Below are 25,212 nucleotides of genomic sequence, written 5' to 3'. Positions count from 1 at the left end.
CAGTTCAGTTAATTATTTGCACAAAATGAAAATAATGGACCGCTCTATTTCATTTACTGTTGTTGATTACCAGTCACAGAAGAAACGCCCTTCTCCTCGGTAGTGAACTACGTGTTCTCCGTTTCTTCTGAGACAGACGCGCCGCTCAGAAAAACGACAGGCTATATTTTACTTGCGTGAGTCATTTGTTAGCTGTCTCCTCTGAGGGCACGTAAAATTTGTCTTGACAGAAGTCTGGAAACAATAACGTTACAGAGCTTCTGCTCAACTTGTTTCAACGAATTTACAAAAGACTTAAAAAACTGTCCACATAAGTGTTATAACTTCTGTCATGTTTGCAGACGGAAGCATTTAAATTGGCAGTAATCTCTGATTCGTTAAGGAACAGTAACAAAGGATTGGGCCAAACGTTTCCTGCACAAATCCGAGCAGAGTTTCTTGATATTATAGTGACAATTGTGGAATAGTGCATACACAGGGGCGTTTAATAAAAGTGCCACATATTCCTATAGGAGGTAGTATTAGTAAAACTGTACTCAAGAGCCAAACAAACTGCTGCACCTGCTTATGTTGTATAGGGCCCCCGCGAGCACGCAGAAGTGTCGAAACGTGACGTGGCATGGACTCGACTAATGTCTGAAGTAGTGATGGAGGGAACTGACACCATGAATCCTGCAGATCTGTCCATAAATCCGTAAGGGTACGAGGGAGTGGATATATGAACAGCACGTTGTAAGGCATCCCAGATATACTCATTAATGTTCATGTCTGAGGAGTTTGGTGGTCAGCGGAAGTGTTAAACCCCGGAAGAGCGTTCCTGTAGCCACTCTGTAGCAATTATTGACGTGTGGGGTGTCGCATTGTCCGGCTGGAATTGCCCAGCCCGTCGGAATGCACAATGCCCATGAATGGATGCACGTGATCAGGCAGGATGCTTACGTATGTGTCACCTGTCACAGTCGTATCTAGACGTATCAGTGGTCCCATATCACTCCAACTGCACACGCTCCACAGAATTACAGAGCCTTCACCAGCTTCAAAGTCCCCTGCTGACATGCAGGGTCCATGGATTCATGAAGATGTCTCCATACCCGTACACGTCCATCCGCTCGATACAATTTGAAACGAGACTCGTCCGACCAGGCAACAAGTTTCCAGTCATCAACAGTCCAATGTCAGCGCTGACGGGCACAGGCGAGGCGAAGTCCTTGTGTCGTCCAGTCATCAAGGGCATACGAGTCGGTCTTCGGCTCCGAAAGCTCATATCGATGATGTCTCGCTGAATCGTTCATACACTGCCACTTGCTGATGGCACAGTACTGAAATCTGCAGCAATTTGCGGATGAGTTGCACTTCTGTCACGTTGAACGATTCTCTTGTCGTCGTTGGTCCCGTTCTTTCAGGATCTTTTTCCGGCCGCAGCGACGTCGGAGATTTGATGTTTTATCGGATTCCCGATGTTCACGGTACACTCGTGAAATGGTCGTACTGGAAAAATCCCTATTTCATCGCTACCTCGGAGATGATATGTGCCATCTCTCGTGCGCCAATTATAACACCACGTTCAAACTCATTTAAATCTTGATAACCTGCGATTGTAGCAGCAGTAACCGATCTAATAACTGCGCCAGACACTTGTTTTATATATGCCTTGCCGATCGCATCGCCATATTCTGCCTGCTTACATATCTCTTTATTTGAATACGCATGTCTATACCAATTTCTTTTGCGCTTCAATGTAGAAGAAAAGTTTCTATAATGATCTGTCTGGAAACTAATTCCTATTGAGACATGAACCAATTTGTCCTCTCATTTCCGTCTGTCTGTTACGTAGAAGTAGACACTATAGGGAGTGCTGCATGTGATTACCACACATCCTGAATTATCCTGCAGCCCTTCTTCGTAGTGAACATTCAGATACATCTGGCTCCATTTGAGTTGCGTCACATGCACTGCTCACCCGCTCCGTCGACGAGTTTCCAGTTCTTTATAATGCTCCATAGCCAAAATCCAACGGACTCAGGACCGGTGAACGGCGACGTCATGCTACAGTACTTCCTCGCCCAATCCATCGCCCATGAAACGTTGCGGCGTGGTACTGCCACACGACCCGTGGGAAATAAGATGGTGCCCCGTCATGCATAAACAACAGTCGTTGTCTTTCCGCGAGGGTAACGCTCTCCACCAGTGCTAATAATTCACCGAGCAGAAATCTGTTAATCAATCTGGTAAAGTGTATGGCCCTGTGTGTCTCTCACCGAGAATTCCTGCCCATACGCTGATTCTGAAGCGATCTCGATGCGCCACGTCCATGATTGTTCGAGGATTTGTATCTATCTCCCCACACGTCCGTAATGTGGTAATAAACAACATAATTTCGTATGAATCGTGCCTTACCTATAATTACAATGGAGGAATGCGAATTATAGATCTTCAGAGTGACGATTTTTTTAAAAATACCATGTAGAGACAAAGCCAGAACGTCTTTGACTCGATGTGTTGATAAAGGATTGAACCAAAGGTTGATGTGGAATTTCTGACAGACCTGCATGATGTTATGGTAATTAAAGTCGATAGTTGCCGCGAGATGAGAGTGCAGTGCGAACCTCACAGACGACGACTGTAGACGCTCCGTACTTGACCCTTCACATGGCTATTCCAAGTAGTGACGTACTGATTACCAACAACTTACCTTAGAAATGAATAACTTAGGTTCAGTCAACTGAAATGAAATCACTGCGGAACGAATGAGTGGTGCGTCGTTGTGAAGCGTTTTCTAAGATTCTGCCCATGGATAACAGGTTTTTTTTCCGATGTCCACAACCGCAACTGTGTAACTCCACAATTAGTATGTCAGGGACACTCTTCGCATTTTCGAATCAATTAAAGCTGATGTACATTACTTGTTTAATCATACGGCTCTTAACACAAATTTCTCTGTTGTCGAACTTGAAGTGTGCAAAGCAGTAACACAATCTAGTGACCACTTCATGAAAACTACTTACAATAAAATTAAAAAAAAATCATGAACATTGTTTATGAAACGTGCCAACAGTCCTTTAGGAGCCGTCGATGAAAGTGAAGATGTGGCACTTACTGTCTGCGTCGACTTCCTCTATCATCTCGGCCAGGATCTTCTTGTTGAAGGGCTGCCCCATAAGGCGCAGGATCTCCTCCACCATGTTGGTCGAGATGCTGCCATTCTTCTCACGATCGAAGGCGTCAAAGCACTTCTTCAGCACTGCAAGCAAAACAGGAAGTGGTGTAAGTAATGTGGTTTGTCATCCGTTAGGCAGGGGATGACGGCAGCAAAGCAAGGTAGCGTGGACACAAGGAGGCAATCATGGATGCGAGCACGAACAATCACACGCAAGTATTCCCATGACTGCCTCGTTGTGTCCCTACAGGATATGACGTAGGAGACTACATGCAGGAGTGGTATACAACAAAACAGCGCTGAAGATTTCTTTCTAGCCGACAGATGTGACTAAATTTACTAAAGCTGCATACACGGCGCATATTGTCTGCTGGAGCAAGGTCAACAGTTTGTGAATCGAGGTTTGAGAGAAACGGTCTTAACCAGCAGGCATGTAGCACGATCACGGAAACGAATGTCTAGAAGGTCTGCTCTTCGTTTGGTTCTGTTTGCCGTGCAGATTGCATAGGGCGCCTTTGTTGTTAATCTTGTTGTATCCCTACTGTCTCAAGAGGAGAAAAATGCAGATTTTGTGAAGAATTATACTTTGTGTGTCATTTAGCATCGGTCCCGAGTACACAATTAATTCCATGTGTTTTCCTCCGTAGCTTGTGTTGTAGAATAGTACATTTCAATCAGAACTTGTGTATTACCACAATATTAGCAACAGCATCGAGAATTATGACATGTAAATATAACATACAGAACTTAATGTGCACCATCATAATTCCAAGTAACCTAAAAATGGCAGATCAATTATAATATCGCAAAAATTGTAATTAACTCACACTGGCCACCAGATCTGGAAGGATGGCGAATACTTATTGTCGAGGGAACGATAGCCCACGTCTAAGTATTTGTAGGTAATCGTAAAAACAGTTACCGTGAGGAAATTAGTGGCAAGGACCATCAACAGGAATTTTAATTCTTTTAAATAATTTAGTTGCAGTTATCTTTTACATTGCCCTTGCGGTTGAAACGGGTACATTCATGAAGGAGAAAAAGTCCATGGGTTTTGTTTAACACCGCGCCACGAATCTTCGACTTCACGATTTCCTGGCGACAAATATACACTCATGCTCATAAATTAAGGATAATGCTGATATATGATGAAACGACGCTCTGGTGGGCGGTTTGCGGGTTGAACTCACCTCGAGGTATGACCATGCGATGCATTGGACCTGAGGTCGTCGCACTGTGGCGCCGGCTGCAGTCCACATACGCAGAGGTGTGTAGGTGCATGTCAGCGTACGGTGCAGCGAGTAAGTGTGCAGACGTTTTCAGAGGCGCTAATGGTGACTGTGTGTTGAAAATGACTCAAAGAACACATATCGATGACTTTATGGGGGGTAGAATACTAGGGCGACTGGAGGCTGGTCAAACACAACAGGTCGTAGCACGGGCCTCCGTGTGACACAAAGTGTGATCTCAAGATTATGGCAACGATTCCAGCAGACAGGAAACGTGTCCAGGCGCTACAGTATGGGACGTCCACAGTGTACAACACCACAAGAAGACCGATATCTCATCATCATTACCCGCAGACGGCTACGGAGTACTGCAGGTAGCCTTGCTCGGGACCTTACAGCAGCCACTGGAACGATTGTCTCCAGACACACAGTCTACAGACGACTGAACAGACATGGTTTATTCGCCCGGGGACCTTCAAGGTGCATTCCACTGACCCCTGGTCACAGGAGAGCCAGTAAAGCCTGGTGTCAAGAACACAGTACATGGTCACTGGAACAGTGGTCCCCAGCTATGTTCACGGACGAGTCCAGGTATAGTATGAACAGTGATTATTACCGGGTTTTCATCTGGCGTGACCCAGGAACCAGATGCCAACCCCTTAATGTTCTTGAAAGGGACCTGTATGGAGGTCGTAGTTTGATGGTGTGAGGTGGATTTATGATCGGTGCACGTACACCCCTGCATATCTTTGACAGAGGAACTGTAACAGGTCAGGTGCATCGGGACGTCATTTTGCACCAGTATGTCAGTCTTTTCAGGGGTGCAGTGGTCCCATCTTCCTCCTGATGGATGAAAATGCACGGCCCCACCGAGCTGCCATCGTGGAGGAGTACCTTGAAACAGAAGATATCAGGCGAATGGAGTGACCTGCCTTTTCTCCAGACCTAAACCCCATCGAGCACGTCTGGGATGCTTTCGGTCGAGGTATCGCTGCGCGTCTTCAAAACCCTAGGGCACTTCAGGAGCTCCATCAGGAACTGGTGCGAGAATGGGAGGCTATGCCCCAGCAGCTGCTCGACCACCTGATGCAGAGTATGCCAACCCGTTGTGTGGCATGTGTACGTGTGCATGGTGATCATATCCCATATTGATGTCGGGATACATGCGCAGGAAACAGTGGCGTTTTGTAGCACATGTGTATCGGGACGGTTTTCCCAACTTGTCACCAATACCGTGGACTTACAGATCTGTGTCGTGTGTGTTCCGCATGTGCGTATGCTATTAGCGCCAGTTTTGTGTAGTGCCACGTTGTGTGGCACTACATTCTGCAATTATCCTTAATTTACGAGCATGAGTGTAGTTCCAACAAAAATTTTCATCACCACAAAACTGTTATTCAGCTGCGCTTCAAACTATAGGTTTTCATGAATTTCCCATCCTCCAAGTTGCTAACGGCTAAAAGCAGAAACTGTGTCGACGTGTAAGTGTCGATATTCTTCCATTGGGTAGGGGCCGAGATGAAGACTTCGGGACTCAAGATCTACACCACTGTCAGAAATGCTTATTTTTCCTCTCTGTACATTAGCTTAACACATTCTGCGTAATGAACGCTAAAAATGATTCTACTCATGCATCTTTCACTTTAAAAAAACGAGCGAGGCGGCCCAGTGATTAGCATACTGGACTTGCATTCGGGAGGAAAGCGCTACAAACGCGCATCCGGTTATCCAGATTTAGGCTTTCCCTGATTTCCCTAAATAACTCCAGGCAAATTCCGGAATGGTTCCTTTGAAAAGGGCACGGCCGATTTCTTCCCCCCTCCTTAACACAATCAGAGCTTATGCTCCGTCTCTAATGACCTGAATGTCCACGAGAAGTTAAACCCAATCTTCCTTCCTCCTTACTCCTTCCTTCACTTAATTAAAATGTCTAGTATCGACTGCAAGCTTATGTCTGGTCGTGGCACTACTATAGTGTGAACTACGCTACTGTTCCGCATCATTACGATTTATCGTAACTTGAGCTACAGTAAGCTCCTCTGTACTATAAAAGGCGAAGGAGATCTATAAACTTGGAGAAATTGATAGTATTTGGCGGACCTGAACGCATGTTCCCCATTCTTCTTCTTAAATCAGACTGTTAATGGTAGATGATTTCCTCTCACAGCGAGCTTTAGTTATCCCGACAACTTTTCAAAGGAACTGTGCATTGTATCTTCGATTCTGTGTTTGTACACAAGTCTCCGAGAACAGAAGTTTGGGGAGCTGTAGACGCTTTATTCTGCCATGGGTTTGCAGTAAAACGTAACGGTAAAACTCGGTGAGCGAAAACCGATGCGGCGAGAGTGCGGGCTCGCCAACCACCGAAGGTTACTTGTCTTTTTGCAGCCCATGAGGGCGGACGAATGGACAGTCGGCTAGCACAGGTACACTAGATCAGGCGTGACGACCTGATGTGTCTCCTCGATACATATACGACGGTGAGTCAAATGAAAACCTTAAATTTGTAATAACAAATAGGAATTTTTCGCCATTGTCCTGTAAGTTGGTAAGCGTGCCACAAACAGCGTGCAGAATAGACTATAGGTGGCAGCATAGTGCAGATGCACACATACTGTCGCAGTATAAAGATGGCCGCCCCACTTGCGACTTGCACCAGGGAACAACAGCGTTCTGTTATTCGGTTTTTGCGTAGTGAAGGTGTGAAACCTATTGAAATTCATCGACGAGTGGAGGTTCAGTACGGTGATGCATGTTTGTCACAGCAGCAAATCTACGAATGGAGTAGGAAGATCGCTATTGGCTTGACTTCAGTGGAAGATCCTCCTCGTCCAGGTCAGGCACAACGAGTTGTGACACCACAGAACATTGCAGCAGTTGAAGCCATAGTGAAGGAAAACTGCCGAATGACACTGAATGACATTGCAGCATGTTTACAGATTAGTCATGGGTCAGCACACCACATTGTGCATGGTGTGCTCCAGTTTCACAAAGTGTCTGCAAGATGGGTGCTAAGGCAGCCGACTCCTGAAATGAGAGTACGACGTGTTGATGCTTGTGAAGAACTTCTTCGGCGCTTTGAACGAGAAGGTGATGGCTTCCTTGCAAGAATCGTTACTGGGGACGAAACCTGGGTTCACTTCCACCAAACGGAAACGAAGAGAGCGAGCAAGGAGTGGCGCCATTCCTCATCACGAAAACCAAAGAAGTTTCGAACAGAACCATCAACAGGGAAGGTTATGCTGACTCTCTTTTGGGACGAAAAATGCGTCATTTTGGAGCATTACATGCCTAGAGGGACCATTGTCACCAGTGCATCATACACAGATATCCTAAAAAATCATCTGCGGCCTGCAATCAAATCATAGTGACGTGGATTGCTGTCAGAAGGTGTCCTTTTGCAACATGACAATGCAAGAGGCCCCACACTGCCCGTACAACAGTTGTAACAATCACAGACCTGCATTTTGAGTGTCCTCCTCATCCACCATTCTCACCACACCTTGCCCCAAGTGATTTCCATATGTCTGGACCACTCAAAGACGCAATGGGAGGAAAGAAGTTCCGTTCTGATGAAGAGGTACGCCACGCGGTGCATGAGTGGTTGTGCGGACTACCAAAAGAATTTTTTTCTAAAGGCATTTATGCACTTGGTAAGCGCTGGGGACTTGCATTGAGCGTGGGGGAGATTATGTTGAAAAGTGATACAGCTTTGTACCATTTCTGCACAATAAATAATATTTAAGGTTTTCATTTGACTCACCCTCGTACACTGCCGGAAGAAAATTAGTACATCTGGAAAGATGACGTCGATTTTGATACCATGACCCCAAATGTCAACTGGGAGATAGTAGATGTAATGATAATGATTTCAACGTCGTCTGCCAACAGGGTACATCGTAGCGTAGCTACCAGAACTCTGTGTCTACCCTTTAACGAGGAACGCTCACAGCCAAAAGCCTCAGTGTTGGTGCAAACTCGAGAAGGAAGCAGGCAACTATGCCACACAGATACACTCGTGCTTCCTATTGTCAACTGAGCAAGCTTGAGAGGGCGCAACGATGCTGGTATCAGTGGTCACGTGAACATTCCCACACCCATAAACGAGGTTCTGGAGGTCTACGCAGCACAGACGACACCCAGTACAGTCCTTTTAAGGGCAGCAGTGGCAGATCGTACAGCTACCACAGTACAGACAGAGGGCATGTGAGCCCAGAGGTGTCAACACGAACTTTTGCGAACCGATTATTAGAAGTGTCTCTAACCGAGCACGTGCAACCAACTACGCTTGCTTGACTAGGTGAACAGGTCGAGAAGGCGTGCATAACGTATCCCAGGACAGCATTCGCGATCTGTACGATCGACTGGGGATCCAAAGTCATCTCCTGCATTGCCACCTGGTGGGGGCTACACCGCGTACTAATATGGTTGTTTAAGCATGGAACAATACCTAATACCTCTGAACCGCTCGTACTGTTGATCTGTAAATATAATCATTTCATGTACTCCATATGCACTGTTGCAGCAATAAATCTTAAGTGAATTGGATACCTCTAAAAGGTGTACTAATTTTTTATAGGCAGTGTAGACGTCACAAGTGATCCAGTTTTAGTCAGAGTATAGCAGACTTTGGAACACATGTGGTCAAATAAGAAGGAAGACATAGATAACATTCTTCCAAAATTTGTGAAACCACTGGGGCAAATAGCAACGAAACGATTATCCCAGTTGGTGTTTAGAATACATGAGATTACAGACATATCGCCGGCCGCTGTGGCCGAGCGGTTCTAGGCGCTTCAGTCCGGAACCGCGCTGCTGCTACGGTCGGAGGTTCGAATCCTGCCTCAGGCATGGATGTGTATGTTGTCCTTAGGTTAGTTGGGTTTAAGTAGTTCTAAGTCTAGGTGATTGATGACCTCAGATGTTAAGTCTCATAGTGCTTACAGCCATGTGAACAGATATATCATCAGACTTTCGGAAAAATATCATCGGCACAATCCTGATCAGTAGATTCCGGTGAACATTAATAAAACCGACAAACTGCAGAGACGTATTCCTGACTGGAAACGAAGGAAAAAAGATCCTATGAACATGTGTCCAGAAACGCATCGTTGCCACGGCAGATGACACTGACAAAAGACAGTTCCTCTGACCAAGTGCCACGTGCTCCTTGTGTGTTACAGGCTGTGCGATTGACGCAGCGTACTGTGAGCAGCAGAATGGTCCGGTATTCATGTCGGGGACAAGCCGAGGCGGTGTTTGTGCGTGGATAAGCAGATGGAAACGGTAGAGAGGCAGCATGTCTGTATCAAAACAAGTACCTTCACAGGCGCTAACCACATCACACAACATGTCAAGCCCTTTTTGGGCGTCTGTGTGATCATGGATCTTTTCAGACAGACGAATGTCCAGGGAGGCGGCGGTCTGTGCATACACCAGGTACGCACAGACACGGAATATTGGATGGAACCCTGGTACAGGCTCCAGACAAATGGCCTGCCAACATGGTGTTAGCCAAAGAACGATTATGCATGACAACGACTACGATCTCCATCACCTGCAACGAGTGCTAGGACGCTGAAAAGCGCCCTCTATTTGTAGAGAGTGGGCCGCTCTAATTCATGAGGAATGTCCCTTAGTACAGAATAAAGCATTGATGTGGAATTTAAGGGTATTAAAATATTTTAAAAGAACTTTATAAAAGAAAGAAATTAAATTATTTTATAGGAAACCACACTGGTGCAAAGTTTGTAGCGCTCGAAAGTGCCCTCTGTGGACTGGTATTATGCATAAAAGATATTCCCAAATTTAACAAATGAAACGTCGATGAGGACATTATTATTAAAAGCTTTGAAAGAACTTTAGAATATTCAAAAATATTTTCTGCTTTTTCCATCTGGCGATCATAGAACAAGTGGCGCTCGGGAGTACCCTCGATAGACAGAAATAATTCATACATAAAAATGTTCCTAAGCATGTTGTTGTTGTTGTGGTCTTCAGTCCTGAGACTGGTTTGATGCAGCTCTCCATGCTACTCTATCCTGTGCAAGCTTCTTCATCTCCCAGTACCTACTGCAACCTACATCCTTCTGAATCTGCTTAGTGTATTGATCTCTTGGTCTCCCTCTACGATTTTTACCCTCCACGCTGCCCTCCACTGCTAAATTTGTGATCCCTCGATGCCTCAGAACATGTCCTACCAACCGATCCCTTCTTCTAGTCAAGTTGTGCCACAAACTTCTCTTCTCCCCAATCCTATTCAATACCTCCTCATTAGTTACGTGATCTACCCACCTTATCTTCAGCATTCTTCTGTAGCACCACATTTCGAAAGCTTCTATTCTCTTCTTGTCCAAACTAGTTATCGTCCATGTCTCACTTCCATACATGGCTACACTTCCTAAGCATAGCATACAAAAAATCAGGGCTTTAATATCATTAAACTTTAAAAGCGATGTAGAAACTAATAAAATTTTCGTCTTTTCCTCTTATTTGGCGCTCGTAGATTTACTACTGCGCTGTAGACGATGCACCGATCAGATTCTCAAGAAATTTTTTATAAAGACGCAGTAGGCTAGTGCGTGGTTAGATATGACAGTGAACTCTAGGTTCCACATTCAACACGTTACTCTGTAACTGTGACAAATGATATGTTGCACAAATTTGTATTATAACTGATTTCTTAAGAATCTTGATCTCTAAACCTAAATTTTAAACCATTTGTAATTTGGACCATTTGTAATTATAAAATGATTTTTTGTAATAGATCTGAAGATGGGCAGCTGCCCGAAACCAGTGATACGGAGATAAAGGACAGCGATCTGAAGACTGCATTTGGACACTTTTTTATAACTAACGGTCGCGGTAAATGCATCGAGACGAATACGTCTAGTTTTCAGTGCAACAAAAATGCAACCACAGTTACAAATTTCACCTTTTTATTTATTCGAAGCCTAGTTTCTCGCTGGGACTCATTTTCAAATCATCGCAACAGATAGTCAAAATTGTATTCCCGAAAATACAAAACCGTATCAAAAACAGATAGTGGGTGGGGCAAATAAAAGTGGCCTGGACGAGTGGATATGATAGGACGTGGACGTGTGCAATTAACCACACCCCGTGGTGCGCACGCCTAGGTTACCTCGAACAGGATGGAGCAACTGCCCATATAGCCTCCCGAATCTTGAAGCACATTTACACAGTCTTCACGCGTGACAGAGTTGTTAGCGGAGGACAGTCTGGTCGCGACCCTAGCTGACCACCCAGCTCAGCTAATCTGTCAGAGTGCGATTACTTAGTGTGGGGAGTCCTCAAGTCTAGGGTGTATCGCAACAACTCTCATAGTCTTCAAGTACTGTAGCAGAATATTTCGAATGAGATTGTAGCAATTACAGCAGTCTAGCTTCGATTCGCCTTCAGCAACCTGCTGACCAGGGCCCAAAAGTGCCAATAGATGAATGGTGGTCACTTCCAGTATCTGCTATAGTCAGGTTAGTACTGTATTTCCTTTCCTCTGCTGTGTTTCTTTGTACTCTGGAACTCTGCTCTCCGGGCCACTACTATTTGCCCCACCCTGTACGTATTATGAGATGCAAATGGACAGCTACAGCGCTTTAACTGGTCATTTAAACTTGATAACATGTATGTATTTTTCAAATGGTTTTTGTATTTCCGGAATTATCATTTTGACTATCTATTACGGTGATTTGTAAATGGGTCCCGGCCCAAAACTAGTCATCAGGTTAACAAAAAAAAAGTGAATTTTGCAACTTCAGCTGCCTTTTCGTTGTATTGGTTAACAGAAGTAGCTAACTAGCAATCATTCCAGCATGCTGGAAGTTCGTACGTCTAGTTTTGATTTGGGTAACGTGTTTTCCCCTCTCTATAGCCATTTTCAAATCAGAATCAACGTTACAATTTGCAAACCGTTCTTACAGTCAAGTGCATTAAATGGTCAGATGGCAGCTCATATCTATTCGGCAGGACGTTGTAGATGGAGTGCGCCATCAGGCTATTGTAGGCAAAAAGTATGTGCGCGTGCAGTAGCGGTTGTGCACGCAAAAGTATCGGTTAGTGCGGCGATTATTGCAAGGGAAATACCACAGCAACAAACTGGCGTGAAAGGGCAGACATTTTAATACATTTGTGAACAGCGACATCTATGCTCATGTCTGAGAGACTAGCCTCTTGATGTCAGACTCTCAGCTGCTGAAAGAAGAGAACGCTTTTTGTGTTATATGACAAAAGCGGGACCTTCTTGCTTTTTATTCTCATCGTGACAGAAAGAGTGGTGCGCAAAAACGTTTTTCACGAAAACATCACTCCAGATGTAAATAGGATTTCAGCGGAATTTCTGTATCTTCTTCTTCTTTGCGATAACCCTGTCTCGTACCGGATCGCTGTACTCAAGATTTGGCCAAATTTTTTGTGTTTAACATCGCGGCCGGATGCCACTCATGTTGTCGCGGTGGTCAGTTACCTAACGGACTCGTGAAGTTCTCTGGTCTGGTGCTTCTGTGCTCTAGTAATGTGTTTTACATATGAGATATTTCACCTGCTCAGAGGAACAAATTCATTTTAACCTGGTAACCTAGTGAAATATATGGACACATATCTCCATCTTACCCCCACAAAAGATTAAATTTTGTTCATTTGGAATTTAATTCACGATTATCAGCTACAGATGGCTGCTTTTGTTTAATTAGAGGAAACAAATAATTTTACTTTCTTGTATTTTGTCCACAAAAATACTGAATTTTCTTTTCAAGAGCGAAGAAACACATTTTATTTTACCCAAAGTCCTACATGAATACTTTCAGTTCAGCATGTTCTATTAAACGAATTTTGTTACTTTATGAAGTCGGAAGAACAACAGTATAATATCACGAGCATGGGGCTGAACCCTTCGGGTCAGAAGATTTTATACTACCTAGTATTTTTATTATGAGGAAATGCAAATATACTTACAGTGGCACTAAAGCATCACCGATGAAAGGACGTTTCGTGAGAGCAAGGAAGGGCTGTAAGGGGATGGAGGCCCGTAAATAACAAAAAGAAGTGGTCTAGTTTAAAAAAAAAACAAACAAACAAAAACAAAAGCTGAGGGACGTTATGCGCATCACTTCTCTGAATTGTTGAACTCTGTTCTGCCTGTGAACGTACTTTCACTGGTGCGTATTGCATTTTATGAGGCGAAAATTGGGGACCAGCCCAAGATTCGCCTAAAAGAGCCTGGGAAACAGCCCAAAAAAACAGGCTCAAGCTGGCCGATGCACCAACTACGTCGCTGATCCGCCGTGCAGATTGGAAAGGGGTCTGACACACCATCATCTTTTCGGAGGCTGGCACACTGTGCGTTACGCTATACGCACAGGACAACTGCACTTCTGTATAGTCCTGCATGCCAGTCACAACATTGCCATGATAAATTTGTGGCACTTTATTTCCGGTTCTTTGGTAACACAGAATTTGGTAAATCAGTTACCTCTAAATACTTTTCGACAGGCAGAACATCCGTTGTGACTGAAAGTGCAGTGCTAATTAATTACATTTCGTTTTCCATGTTACACGGATATCGACACCTTCTGTTGCAAAAACACAGATCGTTTTGGTGGTTACGAAGCAAAGCTTTATCTGGAGGCAGTTGCAGGATCCAAAACGATCGGCAACAGTTAGATACCCTTTACAAAGATGGCTTACAAAGAGATGAAGTTTCCGTATGACTGTATTAATTGTATCGCACAGTCCTTTCACTGCAATGGAACATTTATGTAAAGGCCTCTTTATACCAGAAAAATAGTCTGAGTATGCTATCCTTGTTTTATTAATCATATGCACAGCTATCCTGTCTGCATGCAGACAAGAGCAGAGATTTCCGTACACTCTACCTTCTCTACCGTCTTATCAACGAATACTGTCCCTCATATCTCTGTTTGACCTTAACGCTCTTGTGTGAACAACACGACAGAAACACACGTTCCCATCAGAGCAAAATCCTATCTGTTCCACTCCATCGTTCAGCCACCTTGTCGGAGTCCTTCTCAGTAGCAGAAACCCGACTCTGGAACAACCTCCCACATTGTATCAGAGAACTAAATAACATCACCAGCTTCAGAAGACAGGTAACGACATATCTACTAAAGCACCAATAAAATTACCACTGTCCCTGTACGTACACGTTACCGTTCTACATCCCTCTTTCGAAACTGATCTTCCTCATTTTCCAGTACTCTCGGTCGAGACAGCCTCCTTAAATTTCCTTTTTCTGAAAACTCGCTATATCAAAAAACATCTATTTTGTAGACCTATGAACTCTTCTTTTATAACATTACATAACATTATTGTTACTGACGTCACAATTGTTGTCGTTATTGTTGTGACTTGGCAAGACAGCCAAGCCACTGTGACAGGAAGCCGAAAGGCACGCGTTTAAGCTCACGCAGGCTGGCGTGAGGTCTGGAACAGTTAAAGGAGTTGAGTCTAGTAAGAATAAGTACGTAGCTTCTGGAATACTTAACTTTAATCCATAATTGGTGAACATCGGTCTGACGGTACATGCATCACAAGATAAATAGCAAAGGATAATGGCGCCTTGCTAGGTCGTAGCAAATGACGTAGCTGAAGGCTATGCTAACTATCGTCTCGGCAAATGAGAGCGTAATTTGTCAGTGAACCATCGCTAGCAAAATCGGCTGTACAACTGGGGCGAGTGCTAGGAAGTGTCTCTAGACCTGCCGTGTGGCGGCACTCGGTCTGCAATCACTGATAGTGGTGACACGCGGGTCCGACGTATAATAACGGACCGCGGTCGATTGAAAGGCTACCACCTAGCAAGTGTGGTGTCTGGCGGTGACACCACAGTTATTATTGTTACTATTATCACTATTAGTGACTGCAGCTGCAGTGGCACAAGTAATGCCAATATTAACTTTGTTAGTTCACAGTCAGTATAATGTACTCACACTGCTACTTCAGACACTCCAAATATAAATATTTTAACACTGTCATATTAAAATTCTTATTTCTTGGGCAACAGTGACGTAATAAACTGTTTGTGTGAAACCCTGTTCCGACGTTAAGGGAGAGTCTGATGGCCCTATTCAGATCAGGTTGAATAAATAAACAAATATATAAACATATCTCGCTAAAAGAGTTTGAACCGGAGTTGATCGACAAGGTACCGTAAAATACTTCCACAATGCACCATGATCTATAAATTATTTGTCAATCAGCCTACTGTACGCAAATGCCCGGTGGACGAATAGCGAGTGCTATGTACGAAGCTAATGCCGAGTTATAACAGTGTTGGACATCCCTGTAGTCCGGAACGCTCACTGATTCTGTATCCATACCAGCAATTCGAAAGGAATGTTTTCAGTACAGCCGTTTGGGAATAAAAGCAAACATGAGGTTCTGAGAACTACACTACGTGATCAAAAGTACCCGGACACGTGCCTGAAAATGACTTACAAGTTCGTGGCGCCCTCTATCGGTAACGCTGGAATAATATGGTGTTGGCCCACCCTTAGCCTTGATGACAGTCCCACTCTCGCAGGCATACATTCAATCAGGTGCTGGAAGGTTTCTTGGCAAATGGCAGCCCATTACTCACAGAGTGCAGCACTGAGGAGAGGTATTTATATCGGTCGGTGAGGTCTGGCACAAAGTCGGCGTTCCAAAACACGCCAAAGGTGTTCTATAGGATTAAGGGCAGGACTCTATGCAGGCCAGTCCATTACAGGTTTATTATTGTCGTGTAACTACTCCGCCACAGGCCGTGCATTATGAACAAGTGCTCTATCGTGGTGAAAGATGCAATCGCCATCCCCGAAATCGCTCTCCGACAGTGGGAAGCAAGAAGGTGCTTAAAACATCAATATAGGCCTGTGCTGTGATAGTGTCACGCAAAACAACAAGGAATGCAAGCCCCTGCATGAAAAGGACGACCACACCAATATTACTGTTGGCACTACACAAGCTGGCAGATGACGTTCACCGGGCATTGACCATACATACAGGATTATTACAAATGATTGAAGCGATTTCACAGCTCTACAATAACTTTATTATTTGAGATATTTTCACAATGCTTTGCACACACATACAAAAACTGAAAAAGTTTTTTTAGGCATTCACAAATGTTCGATATGTGCCCCTTTAGTGATTCGGCAGACATCAAACCGATAATCAAGTTCCTCCCACACTCGACACAGCATGTCCCCATCAATGAGTTCGAAACGGTAAGGCTTCTGCTTTAGCCTTTTCCGCAAGATTTTCCAAACCGTCGGCTGTGGTACATTTAGCTCCCTGCTTGCTTTATTCGTCGACTTCCACGGGCTACGCGTGAAACTTGCCCGCACGCGTTCAACCGTTTCTTCGCTCACTGCAGGCCGACCCGTTGATTTCCCCTTACAGAGGCATCCAGAAGCCTTAAACTGCGCATACCATCGCCGAATGGAGTTAGCAGTTGGTGGATCTTTGTTGAACTTCTTCCTGACGTGTCGTTGCACTGTTATGACTGACTGATGTGAGTGCATTTCAAGCACGACATAAGCTTTCTCGGCTCCTGTCGCCATTTTGTCTCACTGCGCTCTCGAGCCCTCTGGCGGCAGAAACCTGAAGTGCGGCTTCAGCCGAACAAAACTTTATGAGTTTTTCTACGTATCTGTAGTGTGTCGTGACCGTATGTCAATGAATGGAGCTACAGTGAATTTATGAAATCGCTTCAATCATTTGTAATAGCCCTGTACACCCTGTCATTGGATCGCCACATTGTGCACCGTGATTCGTCACTCCACATAACGTTTTCCCACTGTTCAATCGTCCAATGTTTACGGTCCTTACACCAAGCGAGGCGTCGTTTGGCGTTTACCAGCGTGATGTGTGGCTTATGAGCAGTCACTCGCCCACAAAATCCAAGTTTTCTCACCTCTCGCCTAACTGTCACATTACTTGCAGTGGATCCTGATGCAGTTTGGAATTCCTGTGTGATGGGCTGGATAGATGTCTGCCTATTACACATTACGACCCTCTTCAACTGTGAGCGGTCTCTGTCAGTCAACAGACGAGGTCGGCCTGTACGCTTTTGTGCTGCACGTGTCTCTTCACGATTGCGCTTCACTATCCCATCGGAAACAGCGGACCTAGGGATGTTTAGGAGTGTGGAAATCTCGCGTACAGACGTATGACACAAGTGGCAGCCAATCAGATGAGCACGTTCGAAATCCGTGAGTTCCGCGGAGCACCCAATTCTGCTCTCTCACGATGTCTAATGACTACTGAGGTCTCTGATATGGAATACCTGGCATTAGGTGGCGGCATAATGCACGTACCATGAAAAACGTATGTTTTTGGGAGTGTCCGGATACTTTTGATCACATAGTGCATGTTCAAGGATGTTATTCACATAAACAAATAGAAATACGTGCAGATACTCCAAACCAGGCACGTGCAAACTTCGGTGGACGCGCGTACTTACTTCAGCTTGCGGGCCGCCTCGTCGCGTGATGCTACAGCAGCGCTCATAGCGCATGAAGTCAAAAGTATAGCGTCCCTGACAGTTTGTTATAGGGTAACACAGCGACTTGAATGGCACATCTCTCCCGATACGCCTCGCCAACAAATTACGCCTCAAAACACGCGCCATGGAGAGTACATTCACTTTATGTTCAACCCATTATCAGACGTTTACATTTTTTTACGCGTCGTGAACATTGTTTCTTTACTTACATGTTACAATAGCTGTCTTGTAAACTTCAGTTGCAAGATTCTGCAGCGCCATGCTCAAATTTCTTCCGCGGGCTGGATTAAAACTAACCGCGGGCCCGATGCAGCCCGCGGGCCGCCGGATGCCCACCGGTGCCTTAAACACTCTGAGATGTCTTGACTACAAGTTTGTGATTCGAATAACAAAACTGTGGTCAAGACATCTCAGAATGTTTAAGTGCATCCAAAAATGGTTCAAATGGCTCTGAGCACTATGGGACTCAACATCTTAGGTCATAAGTCCCCTAGAACTTAGAACTACTTAAACATAACTAACCTAAGGACATCACACACACCCATGCCCGAGGCAGGATTCGGACCTGCGACCGTAGCAGTCCCGCGGTTCCGGACTGCAGTGCTAGAACCGCACGGCCACCGCGGCCGTCGTTTAAGTGCATCCACTGGTCGCTTTGTCTCACAGTGCTTTTACAGGGTGTTTCAAAAATGACCGGTATATTTGAAACGGCAATAAAAACTAAACGAGCAGCGATAGAAATACACCGTTTGTTGCAATATGCTTAGGACAACAGTACATTTTCAGGCAGACAAACTTTCGAAATTACAGTAGTTACAATTTTCAACAACAGATGGCGCTGCGGTCTGGGAAACTCTATAGTACGATATTTTCCACATATCCACCATGCGTAGCAATAATATGGCGTAGTCTCTGAATGAAATTACCCGAAACCTTTGACAACGTGTCTGGCGGAATGGCTTCACATGCAGATGAGATGTACTGCTTCAGCTGTTCAATTGTTTCTGGATTCTGGCGGTATACCTGGTCTTTCAAGTGTCCCCACAGAAAAAAGTCACAGGGGTTCATGTCTGGCGAATAGGGAGGCCAATCCACGCCGCCTCCTGTATGTTTCGGATAGCCCAAAGCAATCACACGATCATCGAAATATTCATTCGGGAAATTAAAGACGTCGGCCGTGCGATGTGGTCGGGCACCATCTTGCATAAACCACGAGGTGTTCGCAGTGTCGCCTAAGGCAGTTTGTACCGCCACAAATTCACGAAGAATGTCCAGATAGCGTGATGCAGTAATCGTTTCGGATCTGAAAAATGGGCGAATGATTCCTTTGGAAGAAATGGCGGCCCAGACCAGTACATTTTGAGGATGCAGGGACGATGGGACTGCAACATGGGGCTTTTTGGTTCCCCATATGCGCCAGTTCTGTTTATTGACGAAGCCGTCCAGGTAAAAATAAGCTTCGTCAGTAAACCAAATGCTGCCCACATGCATATCGCCGTCATCAATCCTGTGCACTATATCGTTAGCGAATGTCTCTCGTGCAGCAATGGTAGCGGCGCTGAGGGGTTGCTGCGTTTGAATTTTGTATGGATAGAGGTGTAAACTCTGGCGCATGAGACGATACGTGGACGTTGGCGTCATTTGGACCGCAGCTGCAACACGGCGAACGGAAACCCGAGGCCGCTGTTGGATCACCTGCTGCACTAGCTGCGCGTTGCCCTCTGTGGTTGCCGTACGCGGTCGCCCTACCTTTCCAGCACGTTCATCCGTCACGTTCCCAGTCCGTTGAAATTTTTCAAACAGATCCTTTATTGTATCGCTTTTCGGTCCTTTGGTTACATTAAACCTCCGTTGAAAAGTTCGTCTTGTTGCAACAACACTGTGTTCTAGGCGGTGGAATTCCAACACCAGAAAAATCCTCTGTTCTAAGGAATAAACCATGTTGTCTACAGCACACTTGCACGTTGTGAACAGCACACGCTTACAGCAGAAAGACGACGTACAGAATGGCGCACCCACAGACTGCGTTGTCTTCTATATCTTTCACATCAGTTGCAGCGCCATCTGTTGTTGAAAATTGTAACTACTGTAATTTCGAATGTTTGTCCGCCTGAAAATGTACTGTTGTCCCAAGCATATTGCAACAAACGGTGTATTTCTATCGCTGCTCGTTTAGTTTTTATTGCCGTTTCAAATATACCGGTCATTTTTGAAACACCCTGTATGTAAACTGTTGCACATGCACATACAGGTTACCCAAAATGAAAAAGACTTGTAATACGTTTTCGGGGATTTCGTGACAACGTAATCTGAATTGCAGACATGTCGTTGGGGAATTATTCGGAAGTCGAGAGACCTGAAAACAATGCTGAAGTTTACTTCAGCTATGTCTCTGGCTTTCTAACATTATTCGTGCCTCCAATGTACTTCATTCGTTTGATATTTATAATTTTATGTAGTCATTTAGGTTAAACGTCTTTATTATTACCACCTTGTATGTACATTACAAGTCCTATTCAGTAATGTATATCGTGTGCCACGTCCTGTAAAATAAAGTTTTGGAGCTCTACTAGTGTGCTCACTCTACTCCGTCTTCAGGCCATGAGTGGCCTACCGGGACCATCCGACCGCCGTGTCATCCTCAGTGGAGGATGCGGAAAGGAGGGGCGTGGAGTCAGCACACCGCTCTCCCGGTCGTTATGATGGTATTCTTGACCGAAGCGCTACTATTCGGTCGAGTAGCTCCTCAATTGGCATCACGAGGCTGAGTGCACCCCGAAAAATGGCAACAGCCACGGCGGCCTGGATAGTCACCCCTCCAAGTGCAGACCACGCCCGACAGCGCTTAACTTCGGTGATCTCACGGGAACCGGTGTATCCACTGCGGCAAGGCCGTTGCCTCTACTAGTGTGCTGGTCTGTTATTTCGTTCCTACCTAACGTTCACATTTAGAAAACACCCATTACTTAGTATACTCATTGCTTCTTTTCGACGGCTCTGAAAATTTAGTTATGAAAACGGTTGACTTCGTTTGTTCTCTTTAAAATTCAAATCTGTAGCCTACATCCCATGCAAATCCATATTTTTGTTGAACTTAATGTTTATTGAAACATTACTTTACTGTTGACTCCATCTCCTGCGTATACATTCAGCTGACAGAAGTCATGGGATAGCGATATGCACATTTACAGATAGTAGCAGAATCGCCTACACGAGGTATAAAAGAGCAGTGCATTGGCGGAGCTGTCATTTGTACTCATGTGATTCACGTGAAAAAGTGTTCCACGACATTATACACGCCTGGAAATGGAAAAAAGAACACATTAACACCGGTGTGTCAGAACCACCATACTTGCTCCGGACACTGCGAGAGGGCTGTACAAGCAATGATCACACGCACGGCACAGCGGACACACCAGGAACCGCGGCGTTGGCCGTCGAATGGCGCTAGCTGCGCAGCATTTGTGCACCGCCACCGTCAGTGTCAGCCAGTTTGCCGTGGCATACCGAGCTCCATCGCAGTCTTTAACACTGGTAGCATGCCGCGACAGCGTGGACGTGAACCGTATGTGCAGTTGACGGACTTTGAGCGAGGGCGTATAGTGGGCATGCGGGAGGCCGGGTGGACGTACCGCCGAATTGCTCAACACGTGGGGCGTGAGGTCTCCACAGTACATCGATGTTGTCGCCAGTGGTCGGCGGAAGGTGCACGTGCCCGTCGACCTGGGACCGGACCGCAGCGACGCACGGATGCACGCCAAGACCGTAGGATCCTACGCAGTGCCGTAGGGGACCGCACCGCCACTTCCCAGCAAATTAGGGACACTGTTGCTCCTGGGGTATCGGCGAGGACCATTCGCAACCGTCTCCATGAAGCTGGGCTACGGTCCCGCACACCGTTAGGCCGTCTTCCGCTCACGCCCCAACATCGTGCAGCCCGCCTCCAGTGGTGTCGCGACAGGCGTGAATGGAGGGACGAATGGAGACGTGTCGTCTTCAGCGATGAGAGTCGCTTCTGCCTTGGTGCCAATGATGGTCGTATGCGTGTTTGGCGCCGTGCAGGTGAGCGCCACAATCAGGACTGCATACGACCGAGGCACACAGGGCCAACACCCGGCATCATGGTGTGGGGAGCGATCTCCTACACTGGCCGTACACCACTGGTGATCGTCGAGGGGACACTGAATAGTGCACGGTACATCCAAACCGCCATCGAATCCATCGTTCTACCATTCCTAGACCGGCAAGGGAACTTGCTGTTCCAACAGGACAATGCACGTCCGCATGTATCCCGTGCCACCCAACGTGCTCTAGAAGGTGTAAGTCAACTACCCTGGCCAGCAAGATCTCCGGATCTGTCCCCCATTGAGCATGTTTGGGACTGGATGAAGCGTCGTCTCACGCGGTCTGCACGTCCAGCACGAACGCTGGTCCAACTGAGGCGCCAGGTGGAAATGGCATGGCAAGCCGTTCCACAGGACTACATCCAGCATCTCTACGATCGTCTCCATGAGAGAATAGCAGCCTGCATTGCTGCGAAAGGTGGATATACACTGTACTAGTGCCGACATTGTGCATGCTCTGTTGCCTGTGTCTATGTGCCTGTGATTCTGTCAGTGTGATCATGTGATGTATCTGACCCCAGGAATGTGTCAATAAAGTTTCCCCTTCCTGGGACAATGAATTCACGGTGTTCTTATTTCAATTTCCAGGAGTGTAGCTGCACGATAGAAATTAATAGACTTTGGCGCGGAATCGTCGTTGGAGCTAGACATTCCGTGTCGGAAATCATTAGAATATTCAATACTCCGAGATCCAAAATGTCAAGAGGGTAAAAATAAGGATACCATATTTCCGGTCTTGCCGCTCACTGCGGTCAGTTCAGTGGCCGACGAGCAGCGGCGTTTAGGTAGAGATGTCAGTGCTAAAAGATGGCAACATTGCGTGAAATAGCCGCAGAAATGAATGTGGAACGTACGACGAACGTATGCGTTAGGACAGTGCAGCGAAATTTGGCTGTGGCAACAGACGACCAAAGCGAGTGGATTTTGCTAACAGCACGACATCATCTGCAGGGCCTTTGCTAGGATCGTGACCATATCGATTGGACCCTAGACGACTGGAAAACCGTGGCCTGGTGAGATGTGTCCCGATTTCAGTTGATAAGAGCTAATGGTAGGGTTCGAGTGTGGCGCTGATGAAACGGGGGCATGGACCCGAGTTCTCAACAAGGCAATGTGCAAACTCGTGGTGCCTCCATGGTCTGTGTTGTGTTTACATGGAATAGATTTGGTCCTCTGGTCCGACTGAACTGATAACTGACTGGAAATGGTCATGTTAGGTGTGGTGTCACCGCCAGACACCACACTTGCTAGGTGGTACCATTTAAATCGGCCGCGGTCCGTTAGTATACATCGGACCCGAGTGTCGCCACTGTCAGTGATTGCAGACCGAGCGCCACCACACGGTAGGTCTAGAGAGACGTCCTAGCACTCGTCCCAGTTGTACAGCCGACTTTGCTAGCGAAGCTACACTGACAAATTACGCTCTCAATTGCCGAGACGATAGTTAGCATAGCCTTCAGCTACGTCATTTGCTACGACCTAGCAAGGCGCCATATCCTTTGCTATTTATATTGTGGAAGCATGTACAGTGAAGAGAGATGTTCACCAATTGTGGATTAAAGTTAAGTATTCTACCATTTACCTCCTGTTTTGCTAGTCTTATTTCTCTGACCTGTTCCAGACCTCACGCCAGCCTGCGTGAGCTTAAACGCGTGCCTTTCGGCTTCCTCCAAACCCCGTGAATTGGCTCCTGCCAATTCACAACATTAGGCTACTTGGAAACCAACTGAAGCCATTCATGGACTTCATTTTTACAGATGACAGTGCGCCATGTCACTGGAGCACAGCGGTTTGTAGAACATTCTGAACAATTCGAGCGAATGACTTGGCCAACCAGATCGTCCGACATGAATCCCATCGAACATTTATGGGACATAATCGAGCGGTCAGTTCATGCACAAAATCCTGCAGCGTCAACATTTTCGCAGTTCTGAGGGCGATAGGAGCAGTATGGCTTCATATTTCTGCAGGATCGTTCCAATGACTTGTTGACTCTATGCCACGTCGAGTTGCTGCACTACAGGCGATTTGGGTGGCCAAATCATTCGGTCGAATTGTCCAGAATGTTCCTCAAACCAGTTGCGAACAATTGTCGGCTGGTGATATGACAGTTGTTTGGGAACACGAAGTATATGAATGGCTGCAGATGATCTCCAGGCAGCTGAACTTAAAGATTTCCAGTTAATGATTCATTTGACTCAGAGGACCCAGTCCATTGCTCGTAAAAACAGCCAACACCATTGCAAAGCCGCCACCAGCTTGCACAGTGTCTTGTTGACAAATCGGGTCCACGGCTTCATGGGGTCCGCGGCACACTCGAACCCTACCATCAGCTTTTACCAACTGGAATCGGGACTCACCTGACCAGTCCACGGTTTTCCAGTAGTATAGGGTCTAGCAGATATGATCAGGAGCCCAGGAAAGACGCTGCAGGCGATTTCGTGTGTTTAGCAAAGGCACTCGAGTCGACGGTCTACTGCCACAGCCCACTAACACCAAATGGCGCTTCATTGACCTAACGAATACGTTAGTCGTACGGCCCACATTGATTTCGACTGTTATTTCACACAGTATTGCTTGTCCGTTAGCAGTGACAACTCTACGCAAACACAGGTGTTCTCGGTCAATAAGTGGAATCCGTCGATCACTGCGTTGTGCCTGGTGAGGGGTAATGCCTGAAATTTGGTATTCTCGACAAACACTTGACACTGTAGGTCTCGGAAAACTGTATTCGCTAACTGTTTCCGAAATGGAATGACTTACGTGGCTAACTGAAACTGCCATTCGGCGTTCAATGTCTGTTAATCCCCGTCGTGCGGCCATAATCATCTACATCTACATCTACGTCCATACTTCGCAAGCCACTTGACGGTGTGTGGCGGAGGAAACCTTTCCACGTGGATCACCGGAGTACAACTTACAGTTCCGCCAATACACTGTCCTTTTTATACGTAGTGTACGCGATACTACCGGCATCTGTATACAGGGTGTTTCAAAAATGACCGGTATATTTGAAACGGCAATAAAAACTAAACGAGCAGCGATAGAAATACACCGTTTGTTGCAATATGCTTGGGACAACAGTACATTTTCAGGCAGACAAACTTTCGAAATTACAGTAGTTACAATTTTCAACAACAGATGGCGCTGCGGTCTGGGAAACTCTATAGCACGATATTTTCC

At 45.9% G+C, this 25,212-nt stretch overlaps 1 protein-coding gene across 1 annotated transcript in view; it reads right to left on the bottom strand.

The window, feature by feature from the left end:
- Window positions 1-25,212, bottom strand: part of LOC126124767 (troponin C, isoallergen Bla g 6.0301) — a 155,571-nt gene that overhangs the window by 23,769 nt on the left and 106,590 nt on the right. The window contains exon 3 of the mRNA XM_049915113.1: window positions 3,098-3,241. Coding sequence (XP_049771070.1) covers window positions 3,098-3,241 — 144 coding nt within the window. The remainder of the gene's footprint in view (window positions 1-3,097; window positions 3,242-25,212) is intronic.

This window comes from Schistocerca cancellata, unplaced genomic scaffold, assembly GCF_023864275.1.
Source record: "Schistocerca cancellata isolate TAMUIC-IGC-003103 unplaced genomic scaffold, iqSchCanc2.1 HiC_scaffold_426, whole genome shotgun sequence".
In the NCBI taxonomy this organism is placed as follows: Eukaryota; Metazoa; Arthropoda; class Insecta; order Orthoptera; family Acrididae; genus Schistocerca; species Schistocerca cancellata.
This window is presented reverse-complemented; position numbering and strand designations above follow the sequence as displayed.